At 42.6% G+C, this 13,709-nt stretch overlaps 1 protein-coding gene across 1 annotated transcript in view; it reads right to left on the bottom strand.

Annotated features, from left to right (window-relative positions):
• The window catches only part of SESN3 (sestrin 3), a 66,910-nt gene that overhangs the window by 11,248 nt on the left and 41,953 nt on the right, over positions 1–13,709 (bottom strand). Inside the window, exons 5-9 of the mRNA XM_090030399.1 lie at positions 12,628–12,864; positions 10,736–10,883; positions 7,387–7,502; positions 2,560–2,750; positions 1,882–2,026 (exon numbers count right to left, since the gene is read on the bottom strand). Coding sequence (XP_089886525.1) covers positions 1,882–2,026; positions 2,560–2,750; positions 7,387–7,502; positions 10,736–10,883; positions 12,628–12,864 — 837 coding nt within the window. The remainder of the gene's footprint in view (positions 1–1,881; positions 2,027–2,559; positions 2,751–7,386; positions 7,503–10,735; positions 10,884–12,627; positions 12,865–13,709) is intronic.

Below are 13,709 nucleotides of genomic sequence, written 5' to 3'. Positions count from 1 at the left end.
TCCCCACACTGCCGGCCCATGTTCATCGTGGAGTCAATGACGACTCCAAGATCTTTTTCCGTCTCCGTGCTGGCAAGAGGGGAGTTCCCCAACCTGTAAGTGTGGTGCTGGTTCTTCCTCCCCATGTGCAACACCTTGCACTTATCAGTGTTAAACCCCATCCTATTCTCATCCGCCCACCGTTGCAACCTGTCAAGGTCAGCTTGTAACCTATTGCACCCTTCTAGTGCACCCACATCCCCCCACATCTTAGTGTCATCAGCAAACTTGAACAGGGTGCTTTCTACCCCGTCATCCAAGTCACTGATGAAGATGTTGAACAGTGCGGGCCCGAGGACCGAGCCCTGCGGAACCCCACTGCCCACGTCCTTCCAGGTCGAGAAGAACCCATCCACTACCACCCTCTGGGTACGGCCCTCCAACCAGTTGGCGACCCATTTGACTGTGTGGGCATCGACACCACAGTCTCCCAGCTTTTTCATGAGGACAGGGTGAGAGACAGTGTCGAAAGCCTTCCGGAAGTCCAGAAAGACTACATCCACAGCAACCCCTGCGTCTAATGATTTGGTGACCTGATCGTAAAAGGCCACTAGGTTGGTCTGACAAGACCTGCCACTGATGAACCCATGTTGGTTGCCCCTGAGCATGCATTCCCCCGCAAGGCCCTCCTGGATGTGTGCTAGGATAATTTTTTCAAAGAACTTACCCGGGATTGAGGTAAGACTAACCGGCCTGTTATTTCCCGGGTCCTCTTTTTTTCCCTTTTTGAAGATAGGGACCACATTGGCCCTCTTCCAGTCCTCCGGCACCTCGCCAGAGCACCACGAGTGCTCATAGAGCCGCGCCAGGGGTCCCGCAATGACCTCGGCCAGTTCCTGTAGAACCCTAGGGTGAAGATCGTCCGGACCAGCGGACTTGAACATGTCCAGCCTCTCCAGAAGTACCCTAACTAACTCCTCGCTAACCCCTGGCCCAGGCGTGTCTCTCCCGGGGCCCGAGGGGGGCCCAGCAGGGAGGTGGCTGAACTGGTCCCTACTTAGGAAGACAGAGGCAAAGAAATCGTTAAATATGTTAGCTTTGTCATCTGGCGTGATGACTAAGTTGCCCATCGTGTCCTGCAGGGGCCCCACATTACCCGGGACCCTCTTTTTACCCCCTATGTATTTGAAGAAGGACTTCTTATTGTCCTTAATCCGGGAAGCTAGTCCTATCTCCAACTCTGCCTTGGCCTTCCTGACTGCCCCCCTACATCCTTGGGCGACTGTAACATAGTCCTTCTTGGTGATGACCCCATCTCTCCATTGGGTGTATGCCTCCCTTTTAGCAAGGAGACATTCCCGGATGCTCTTTGTGAGCCATGGGGGTTTATGTGCCCTCCTGCTCCCTTTGACCCTTGTTGGGATTACCTCCCTTTGGGCATGGAGGATCGTCTCCTTAAGGAGCAACCACTCCCCTTCGACATCTGGTTCCCTTCCCCTCTGGGTCCTCAGCGCTTCCCCAACGATCCTCCTTAGCTTGTTGAAGTCAGCCCTCCTAAAGTCTAGGGCTGTTGCCTTGCTGCAGCCCTTTGCCACCTTACGCTGGATGGTGAATTCCAGCAAGCGATGATCACTGTCTTGCTGGTTCAGTTTCATTCAGAAGTCTCTAAGGTCCATGATCTGATCACTGAGAAAACGTTCTCTCAACAGTGGCATTTAACATCCAATTAACTAACTTATGTGGTCATGCTGTACAGTACTTAAAGAAAAGTTTAGAGAATTAACTTTACTGTTAAAAAGTTTAACTTTCTCAGATACACATCTCTTTGCGAGGCTCCTCCTCATCCTCCCCCGTTTACATGACAGGGGTTTCTGGTGAAATGTTTGGCTATGAAAGACTCACCTTCTCTGAGTGCTTGAATTGACGCCAGTAACTATCATACATGCGCTTGGTAGTTCTCTCTGGGTAGCAGGTCACTGTCTTAATGTAAACCTTCAGACTGCGTTCAAGTAACTGATTAACTTCTCCATAATCATAGTCATCATACCTAAACAAAGGAAGGCAGACCTAGTCTCTCTCTTCTGAATACACCTTTGAAAATGTCAAATTTCTTTTTACCAGCTTTTAAATTCAGAAATTACAAGCAATCTCGACTCAGACTAGAACAAAGGCAACTGACCTTCTAAAAGCTTTAAGAGCATGGCATTAACTTTTTCCTCTCTCTGAAAAAGGGAAAACTTTTGTCTGAAGTTTTGGGAAGGAGGGAAAGATGACAAAGGGAGGGAAGACAGATTTCTGTGTGAACTGTAAGCTTATTACTTGATCCACTGAACAGCTACATTTTGTCTAAATGTAGAAAACAATTAAGTTACACTAAGAACCCTACAAATACACCACATTTTGTATCAAATCCACTGGTATTCCAAAACATAGGCACTACATTTATTTTCTGAGCATAAACACCAATTCTAAAGCACTGCTCTACATGTGATCAAAATCTAATAACTTCTTTTCCGAGGTACATACTGTACTTACCAACTTTAAAACATACTTACTAGTAAAAAGAAGTTTGTTACATACCTGATTCCATACATACAGTGAACATAGTTAAATAAAGCTCTTCTTAACATTGTTGTGTCAACATCTTCATGTGTAGCCATAGTGTTGTAAGTGAGGTTGTAGACCATCCGAAACTTCTCATCCAGGAGATGCCCAATATCAGAATAAAGTCTGTTCACAAGAGAGAAGCCATGATTTTCCCAGGTATAGTCCTAAATGAACAAAAGAAACATGTGATATAAGACTACAAAATGGTGACTCTCATTTGTTTCTCCCTATGGTGAAGACTGAGAGACAGAATAGAAAAAAAAAAAGAAGCATTCTGTTATTAATTCATCAACTTATGGATTTTAATCAGTGTATGTTCCCTGATAAAGTCAGGTTTAGTCACAGGATGCAGAACAAAAGAACTTAAGTGTTAAGACTTTCAGAGGAAGTCTACATGAGATGCTGTCACTGTAGCGCATTGCTACAGTGACTTAGCGTCTGTGGGCACAAACTGTGATGCTGATGCTACTGTGCTATAGTGTGGGGCAAAAACCTGTGCAGCATTGGGTCTGAGCAGTAATGCTGCTTACTTGCTTAAGCAAGTACTAAATGACTAATGGCACACATGTAGATGTGCCCTCAGCGTTACAAGACATCTAACTTCCAAGCACCAACCCTCCATAGTGGAACCTACAGTCCTGAACTAGGCTCTAAAAGTTCACTATGGAAACACAGAAGGAAGAGTCAGGCATTTTAGGACTGGACTTACAATAGCCAGCATACTGATCTGGGAGCTGCACAGGCATCCAGATGGAATAGCTGAGCATCTGGCCCAGGGACAGACTTTTAAAAAGCTGAGTTGATTCAATCTTTGCAGGTTAGTTTAACCTGCGGAACTTGAACCAATTTGGAGGTGGAAATGTATTCCCTTTTCATTCCAAAAATGTAAGCAGATGCCTGCAGTGGCTCAGGCTAGAAGCAGGGGTGAGGAAGGGGGTGGGGGGGAGGGGAAGGGGTGCTAAAGCAGCCCTCCCTCCCTTCCCTTTCATAGTGCTGAGCTGAGGGGAAGCATGGTCAGGCCCTGGCAGGATGCTCTGACTGGGGAGGGTTTTAAACACCCATCCTGCCTGCACCATCCCAGACTTTTCCTACCTCATTGTTCAAGCGGCAGAGAGCATTGACAGACTCTACATCTGTTGATTATACTGAGCTTTTCAAGTTCCCTCTCCCTCCTTCATACCATCTGCAAACCTGGTCTCTCTTCTCCTATTTCACAGCCTTGGCGACTCTTTAGCTCTTTTCAGAATCATAGATCTATCTATGGAGACTATTCTTCAATAGCAGCTAGAATTTCAGCTTTGGTTAAGCAAAGAAGGGAAGGGAAGTCACCTGAAAATTAGGATCTGTCCCTGCTCTATGCAGACAATTCTTGGAAAATCCTTTTTATTTAATTCTATTTTGCAAAAAAGAAGGCATATATTCTATTTTGGTGTTCAGTTTATGCACTAAGTCAGCACAAACCCCCAGTGGTTTGTGCTGACTTAGTTACGGAGCACTTGGACAGGCTGGATGGGTACAAGTCAGTCAATTCCATCCACAGGTGAAGGAAGTGGCCAGTGTCATAGCTGAGCTGCTGACATGGCTGTTTGTGCACTCATGGTGCTCCGACCAGGTCCCCAAGGACTGGAAAAGGGCCAATGCAGTGCCCATTTTTAAGAAGGGTAGAAGGGATGACCTGGGTAACTTTAGGCCAGTCAGTCTTACCTCTATACCTTTGGGAAAACACTGGAAAAAATCATTAAAGAGTGAATTTGTGAAGGCCCAGCAGGGGAAATGATGCTGAAAAGAAATAAGCATGGGTCTGAAAAGCTGGCATTTCAGCATGCTCCACTGCTTGATGGCGCAGAACAGAAGCTGCAGTTAAGACACAAGAGAAAGGATTAAAAGGAAATAGGTAGATCCTGCCTGACAAACCTTATAGCCTTTTATGGCTAGGTCACACACTGCCTTGAGACAGGAGCTGAGGCAGATATCATCTACCTGGACTTTAAGAAGGCCTTTGATACAGTTTCGCATCCTATTCTCATAAGGAAGCTAGCAGGCTCTGGAGTGGACGCTTACAGTCAGGTGGGTGGCCAACTGGCTTAGGGACTGCACCCAGAGAGTGGTGGTGGATGGGTCATTTTTGACCTGGAAGGAGGTGGGCACAGTGGTATCCTACAGGGTTCATTCCTTGGACTGGTGTTATTTAATATCTTCATCGGCGCTTTGGACGAGGGTGTGGAGAGCATCCTGTCCACATCTGCAGATGATACCAAGTTAACATACGGACAAAGTTAACACACCGGAGGGCAGGGAGAACATACAGGCCAAGCTGGACAGGTTGGATCAATGGGCAGAACAAAACAGGATGCAATTCAACAAAGACAAATGCAAGGTACTCCACCTAGGGAGGAGGAATCTCCAGCACACCAGTGGGTTGGAGGATGACCTTCTCAGCAGCTCAGCAGCTGAGAGGGATCTTGGAGTCATTGTTGACTCCAGGATGAACATGAGCCAGCAGTGTAACAAAGCCATTAACAAAGCCAATCACACCTTATCGTGCATTAGCAGATGCAAGACCAACAGATCAAGGGAAGTGATGCTCCCCCTCTATATCGCATTGGTCAGACTGCACTTGGAGTACTGTGTCCAGTTTTGGATGCCGCACTTTAAGAAGGATGCAGAGAATCTGGAGGAGGAGGGCCATTCACATGATTAGTGGCCTCTGTGCAAGACCCTACGAAGGGTGGTTGAGGGATCTGGATCTCTTCAGCCTTCACAAGAGACATCTGAAGGGAGACCTTGTAGCTGCCTATAAGTTTATCAAGGGAGGACAACACAGAATTGGAGATGCGCTATTTACTAGGGAACCCCTAGGAGTAACTAGGCATAATGTGTACAAACTAGTGGAGAGTAGATTCAGATTAGACATTAGAAAGAAATTTTTCACAGTAAGGGTGGCCAGAATCTGTAATAGGCTGCCAAGAGAGGTGGTACTATCACCTAACTTGGAGGCCTTCAAGAGGAAGCTAAACAGGCACCTGGCTGGGGTCATCTGACCTTGATCCTCTTTCCTACTGGGGGGCAGGGGGTCAGACACAATGATCATTTGGGGTCCCTTCCAACTCTATAATCTATGAATCTATGAATAAATACCGTATTATCTATAGCTTTCCAAAGCAGCCATTTCTGAGGTAGAACAGAAGCACTGGGAAGTAGAAAGGCTGTTGCTTACAGACATTACTTGGAAAACAACAAAAAGGACGGATCCAAGAGGTAGTTTGAAAGATTCAGTCTGTGGTGTTCAAGCAGCATCATATTGACCTGCCACTGCTTAAAATTTAAAGGAGTCTCAGGCAGGGATTCTGTTATTGATATATAAAAACTTAGCAGAATAAGATCTTGACCTTTGATTTCATCATAACCTTCTGTAAAGCTCTTTGGAACAATTCTACATGCAGGTAATATTGTACCAAGCCAATGACAATTATTAGCCTTTTCTCCAAAGAACCTATGGCTCCTAGAAAAGTCAGTACGATTTTGACCCTACAGAAGCCAACTTTAAAATGCAAACCTTTTGGCAGTGTTCAGGGATTACTGACACACTGCTTACTTAATCAACCCCAAAGTGTAGTTTAGTCTATCCTAAAGTATATGAAAGAGTCCAGGAATAATTTGTCCTGATCAGCTAACATTAGTATAGAGCTAAATACATCTCCTTTACTGCAGCTGAGATCATTCTATAACCATGGAATTTTCCTTTAACATTGCACCTACTTTGCTAGCACTGCACCTACTTTGCTTTTTCTGGAAACATTCTGACCTGGTTTAAGATTTGTTTTACCATGATTTGCTATTCATTTATATTAGGAGTCCCATGAAGGCAAGCTGACATTATTAATCAGCAATTTATTCTACCTACAGCCTTTCTTGCTATGATTTCTCTATTTGTATTAAGGGATGTTTAGGAACCCCAGGCAAAGATTAGAACCAAACTATGTTGCATGATGAAGAAGAGAATCCTTTCTCCAGCTCAAAAGAAATACTATGCTTAGCTAAAGGCTTCAAAATGGCTAAGGTCACACAATTAAGATCTTTATTTTTTTGAAAAGTTTAAGTCTGGGGAAACTCTCAGACAGTCTTTCAGAGCAGAGGACACTTAAAAATGTGACACATTGTATGTACAGCATGTGCTAACAGCATTAATCTTTGAGACAAGAAGACTTCCTGCTGAAGAAATCAAGTGTTGCAATTTCCTGGGCCTCATCAAGTACAAGATTTTAATATTTGGAGGAAAAGGAAGGCAGGTCTTTCAGCTCTTTACTTTTATAAAACAGATTTACAAACTTAGAACATGAGGCAAAGAAGCTTTGTGATACCTTTTATTGGACCAACTGTATAGCTGGAAGAGCTGTTGGTAAACTTTTGGGCATCAAGTGCCCTTCCCCGCAAAGAATCCTTGCCTCTCATACATTTCCTGGACCATATGGCTACAACAACACTCCAACCCTGGACCTATTTAGCAAGTTCCACAGACTTGTTCTGGAAAGGCATAAGACAAATGAAAGCTTATCAGTCCTTGGCCTCTGGCTGACAATAGTAGGGGAGGAAAGGCCCAGGATATTTAAAAACTGATCATACAAAAACCACTAGAAATACATACCATAAATAGCAATAATCTCTTTGATCCTCCACATGAACACAGGCACGTAACAAGGATATCCTGCCACAAATGCTTCTCAATTTTATTTTCTCCGGTGCTGAGGAATGTAAAAGTTCTCCTCGACTGAAGTTACTAAAATAAATGCATTTAAGTACCTGAGCCCGGAATGTTGGCAGGTGTTCTTCTCCCCGTCTGGCAAAGTCTTTGTACCCAAAACCAGGATCTTCAATGTAGCGGGACACGTCCATGGATACCATCTCATCATCAAATGCTGGTAAGGACAGCAAAATACTGTGTTGAGAACAGACATATCAGGGAGACCACTACTACCTCCCAACCTCCACTCCGACATAGAATTGTACAGAAAATATAAAATAATATAAAGTAGCAGGACAAGGTCTTTGGGAAGAGATAGAACTGTCAGAATGCCAGTAAATTTTCATTTAGTTTATGGTATTTTGCTTGTGTACATTTATAAGGTTTAAACATTTTGGTAGATTGATTTACTTTGAATAAGAGTTTCAGTAGCATTCTTATCTCTGCAAGCAAGGAGTCTAGATTTTAATTTCCCCCCCTTCCCTTCTGCTTATATTCTTTATGGTGGCTGGAATACAGAACAGAGGATGAATTCTGGGGACACAAAGCAAGAAATGAAAGGGCTTGGCCTCAGCTTGGATGCAAAAAGGTAGATATCTTAAAAAAAAGTGACCCTATGCAACTTTCTGGGCTGTTATGAAAAAAGAAGGCATGAATCAATGTAGTAAAGTTAAGGGAAACTCAAAATGAATTTGAGATTAGAACTGACAATTATAGATGTGGCATGTTGGGTAACAAGACCAGCAGGACTGAACAGAGTATACACAGTAGTTTTTACTACATGCAATAGTAAACTACAACCCATAGCACTCAGTCAGGTTCATGTTTTTTTACTATTAGCACGCTGGTAGAGCAGCTTCATGGAGCTTGAGAGACATAAAACATACATGACCAGTGTTGGACACAGGTCAGTATACTTACTGACCTGCTTCCCACCGGAATAGGTCACTCCTTTGATATGGTGAAGTAAAGCTTGTACAATAAGACACTGGTGAACAGCACAAAAAATAAAAATGTCCCCCTGACAAGCTAAACTACCCAGAGGGCCTGTTGTCTTGACATCTATCAGCTTTTTTTCTTTTTTATAGTGCAGAATGAGCAATCAAAAAGCAATAAATTAAGTATGAAGAGATATACAATACTTGGCTTGTAAATATCAATTCAAGACTATATGAAAGCAAAGAACTGACTGAAAGAAAGGCTGAAATTATACCAACAGCTGCAGTAACTAAGCATCTGTGAAGAGCTTCAACAATGTGTCACTAAGCAAGTACCGGTTCTCTCTCAGGAATCAGTCTTTCTCCTCTTAACAAGCAGGTGGCTTGATTGTGTAACTACCTTTACAGGACTTGATTACTACATAGCTGACTGCATTTGACCCTCATATTATAACCCTGGCTCACTTCCATGTGCATTGACAGAAAAGTTGCCATATGTCTACTGTTAGCGCCTTAAAAATCCGTTAATCCAAGAATCACAGAGATACTTTATCATGCTCTCTGCCTCATTAACCAATCAAAACATAACTGTGTGGGAGAAGAAACTTGCATGGCATCTGCTGTAGGTAATCTTCCCTGAAGATTTAAAAAGAGGTCCAACTTGCTGAAACTAGATGCAGTCAGCCTGAGTTTTATGGGGTAAAGAAATATGTAAGCCACCCCGCACCCACCTACCAAAAAAACTCCACACATCCACACCCACCCAGAAAAGAAAAAACCCTACCCAAAGCAGTTTTAACAAAAGAAAGTACAAGTTTAACAATATTCCATGAGGACCATTTAAGTTTTTATACCATTACTGATTTTACTTTGAAGGTGCTGGGATACTATGGTAAGGAGTAACAACAGTCTACAACAGATAGACAAGAGAGTTTGACTACAATTGTAGAAATTAAAATAATCTTTTTGAATCAATGAGAATTACATCCTGCGAGCAGACAGGTGTTTTTAGATCTAAATAGGAAACAATGTAACCACATAGTACAACAATATTCTTTTAGGGGCTTTTATATGGTATGTTTTCAAAGAACAAAAAAGATGATCTCTGTGGATTTCCAATAAGAGAGACTGAGTTCCTTCCTGTCTCCTGGCACACCAACAGCTACCGCAACCAAATTAGGTAGGTACAGTTTTGCATTCTGAAGGACCGAATTTGATTTAACTCGCTCTGAAGTTCCGTTTTTCCACTGGCTTCTCCCTGTAGCTATAAGATGCACCTTGACAATATTATAGTATTCCAGGAAAACCAAGGGAGTCTCATAGATCAATACCCATTAAATCTCTTTAAAAAGAAAAAAAAAGAAATAACCACTAAGCTACACATCTTGGCTACATATCTGGGTGAGAGCGATCATCGCCTGCTGGAATTCACCAACCACCACAAGGTGGCAAAGGCCTGCAGCAAGGCGGCAGCCCTGGACATCAGGAGGGCAGATTTCAATAAGGTAAGAATAGTCAGGGGAGGCATTGAAGTCCTGGAGGGGTGGGGAGCCAGGTGTCCAAGAAGAATGGTCGTTCCTTGAGGAGACGATTCTCCAAGCCCAAAGGGAGCTAATCCCAACACGGACCAAAGGGAGCAGGAGGGCGCAAAACCCCCATGGCTCACCAAAAGCATACGGGAATGTCTTCTAGGTAAAAAGGAGGTGTACACCCAATGGAAGCGAGGGCCATCACCAGGGAGGACTATACTGCGTTTGCTCGTGGCTGCAGGGGGGCGGTCAGGAAGGCCAAGGCAGAGATGGAACTGGGACTAGCTACTCAGATGAAGGACAACAAGAAGCTGCAGCTTGTTGTAAACATATCGCTTGGATATACCCTTCTGTTTCCAAGGGTATTAATACAAACATTTCCAGAAGAATCAAGCTTCTTCAAAGTGTTGTAGAAGTCTACTCTGCAACATTTCTACAAAAGTGAACTACAATTCATACAACTAAAGCAGCATGAAACAGCAGTTTCTGCAGGAGACTGTTTTGAATTTCTTCCTGAAACAGACTGACTTCCTAATAATTTTGACATTTGCGATTTCTTGGCTTTAAATCGGATAGGAATCATCTTTACCATTCCATTAAGATTAAAGGAACTGCTACTAATTAATTTGGGGGTTGGAAACCTTCTGTCCCCACAAGTTTCTGTTTGTCCTGTCCCTTTTGTGGGCTGCAAAGTGATCAGCAGATGTTGTGGAAGGAATACAGAATGCACCTGGGAAACATTCTGGAACACTTCCTCTGCTGCCCTGGCTGAAGCATACTGCCAATTCACCAAGCTGCCATGGGGCAGATCCAGTCTTTTTGCAAGCCAAATCCAGCCCACAGCCTGTAGGTTGCTGACCCCCGTCTTAGTGAACTGAATTGGAGTAAGAATTCTAGATACAATGAAGCAAGACTCAGAGGCCAGGCAGAGTGTGAAGTACCTCCAGTAACTACAAGAAGACTCTCTTTCTTTTCCTGTTCAAAACGAGTTGTCATCTCTTCCTGAGTAGCCTCTTCATCCTCTCTGTCTTTTTGCAGGCGCTTCATTCTTTCCATTAAGGCCTCCAGCTCACTTAAAGAATCTACCATCTGCAAAACACAAAGATATTCTGGAAGATTAGAAATTAAATTGCATAAATGCTATTTAAGGTTTTAACTCACACATAATATTCTCAAGTCATTTGCACCCATGATAATACAATACAGTATAGACTTTTATCATGTGACGGCACTTCAAAAGATTCAACATTTTTAAAAACTTTCAGAAGACAAGAGTAACTGAGAAATGTGTCCACTGCTTTAAAAAGGGGAAAAAACCCTATTTAATATACATTCCAGCATTCTGAATGCTCAAGAAGGATGCTAATTTCCTACATGAACACTGACATGTACTTCAATAATAACTGTTAACATTAAAATTGACTTTTCTTATTCTCCTACTGCTGAAAGCTATGCTCAATATTCTCCAGCAGTGGGCCGGAACGGCTCAGTTCAGGTGTCAGCTAGGTCAGCACTAGGACCCAGCTGCCAGCTCCTTCACCCCACTACCTGGCTGTGGTATGGCACAAGCAAAGCTTCTCCAGCACCTGGTTGCATGGAGCAGGTAAAGCCCCCTGCTGCTGAAGGCTGTTGAAGCCCCAGCTCTGTGGGCCAAATCCAGCCCACAGGTTGCCATGCCCTGATCTAAAGAGTGAGATCAAGAAACAGAACCTAAGACAATAAAGTTAGTTTTATCTTCTATTTTAATGTCATTCTTATTGGCCCAAACTACTTGCTTTTCCATATTAAAGAGAATATGTTACAAGGCAAAAGTGAAAATGAGTACCACATATTGTAGGCACAAACCTACCTAAAGCCTACTGCATTTCTCATTCAGACCATGCATAAACAAATCCTACCTTGCTATATATAAGTCTGTTACTCACAAAATATTTTACTATGGAAATCTACTGAGCTCTCCACCAAAAAAGAAGAGGGATGGTCCAGCAGAACAAAATGACCTCTTCAAAGGATTACAAAGTAAGACCTGTAAACCTGGGAATTTGCTACACAATATAGTTAACTAATTATTAGTCAAAATTCTCTCTGGGAGTTTAATCAGAATTATGGTGAAGAGTTTTACTGATTCCTCGTCTACAAAAGGTTGTTTCAAATACTGGCCTTTTCTAGTATCACAGAGCTCACTGTGACAATTCAGATCACCAATTTACAATTTACCAACTCTGGGTGTTTATACATGTACTCTGGGAGCATGTATGTGGGTGCTTCAATTAGAGTGGCTCTCAGAGCCACTCTAATTAAAGTGCCTAGAGCGTTACGTGCATCATCGTCCCCATACTGAAAAATGGCAGTGGAGGCACTTTAACTAAAGCTTGTCAAACGAACTTTACTTAAAAGCATCCCTGTCACCATTACAATGCTCAGTAAGTACAGCGCATTAGAGCAGCCTCACTGCACGTGTGTAGGTGCCCTCTGATATCAAAATTTTAGCACCCACCATCTTAAGAACCTCTGGAGTTAAAAACAGTAGTTTATGCTATTTGAAATCTAGGGTTTTCAGCTTTGTACTGTAAAGAGGCCTTAGTGTCAGGAGTTTATGGAAGAATAACCATTAAAACTCATCTGAATTCAAGACTGCAGTAAGAATTAGTCAATTTTGAAATCTGTTACATTGCAAACTAAAGTTAAAACTTTTTATACCACCATTTCCCTGGCACTGCAGTAGTAGAGACAAAAGCCACACTACACTGAAGTTCAAACAAGAAAGAATGTGTGTACTTTGCATTAGCAAATTCCTCGGAGACAAGCAACAGAATTCTCTTGCAACACTAACCCCAAAGCTGCTACTTCTGAGGGATGCATTCTCTATATTGTTGTCATTGGCAAGATCACAGACACAGAAGTTGTTGACTGCTATAAGTCTGACCCCATTAGAGGCATCTGGATCTCTCTCGGGATTAATGCCACTACCAAAGACAAAACTCGCCAAGGCATGGTAATGTGCCAACAGGACCACAGCATGCACCAGTTCAGGAAGAGACCAATTATTTTCCCCAGTCTTGACAAGTTTCTGAAATAAGAACAAATAAGGTGTAAATATACGGGCTTTAGGGATGAACACAGAAGTACAAATAATTTATATTTACATTACATATGGTAACATTTACATTAAGTGAAATTAACATCTAGCTTCCTTTTACCAGAACTACCCCCTCCCAGCACCAAGGCCAGCAATACTGTCTTATTTTGAGCTCTCCATATTAAATGACCATCTTTAGGGGAAAAAAAGGCTTTACAGAAATATTTACATAGTTACTTGCCTCTAACATAATAAAACAAAACTCTTATCTGGTCTCTGGTGAATTGCAAAGGATCTGCCAAGGTAACACCAGCAGAGAAATATAGCTAAGGGGAACCCCAGGAAGGAAAATGGTAAGAACAGACAATGTGGACATATGATGTTCTCCCAACATAAGTATAACTACAGGAAAAAAAAGCATAAATATGAAATCAGAAAGAATAAGCAGCTCTTGCAGTACAAGTGCTCCTTGCACTTTAACTTAAAAGACGCAAAAAAAACACACCCTCTCTCAAAACTGCCTTAATCTGACATTCTATTAAACAACAATAAGAAGGCTGTGTTCTAACTGCCTTCAATTTATAGCAGAAAATTCTTCTTTTATATTCTGCCTACAGAAGGACAGGTATTTATAAACCTTTTGACCACACTGGGCATGTCTATAGATGCACTTATGTGCATTAGCTTATTTTAATGCACATTAAAGCATCAGTAAAAAATTGCTATATAGTTAATGCACTTTGAAATAGGCTAATGCATGTTAAGTGTCACGTAAAAGCCATGCTCTTTAGTTAATGCGCATTAAGACAGGCTAATGTGCATTTTCCTAGTACCTC

This window comes from Crocodylus siamensis, chromosome 1 (genome assembly GCF_052110815.1).
Source record: "Crocodylus siamensis isolate JL-2025a chromosome 1, ASM5211081v1, whole genome shotgun sequence".
Lineage (NCBI taxonomy): Eukaryota > Metazoa > Chordata > Crocodylia > Crocodylidae > Crocodylus > Crocodylus siamensis.
This window is presented reverse-complemented; position numbering and strand designations above follow the sequence as displayed.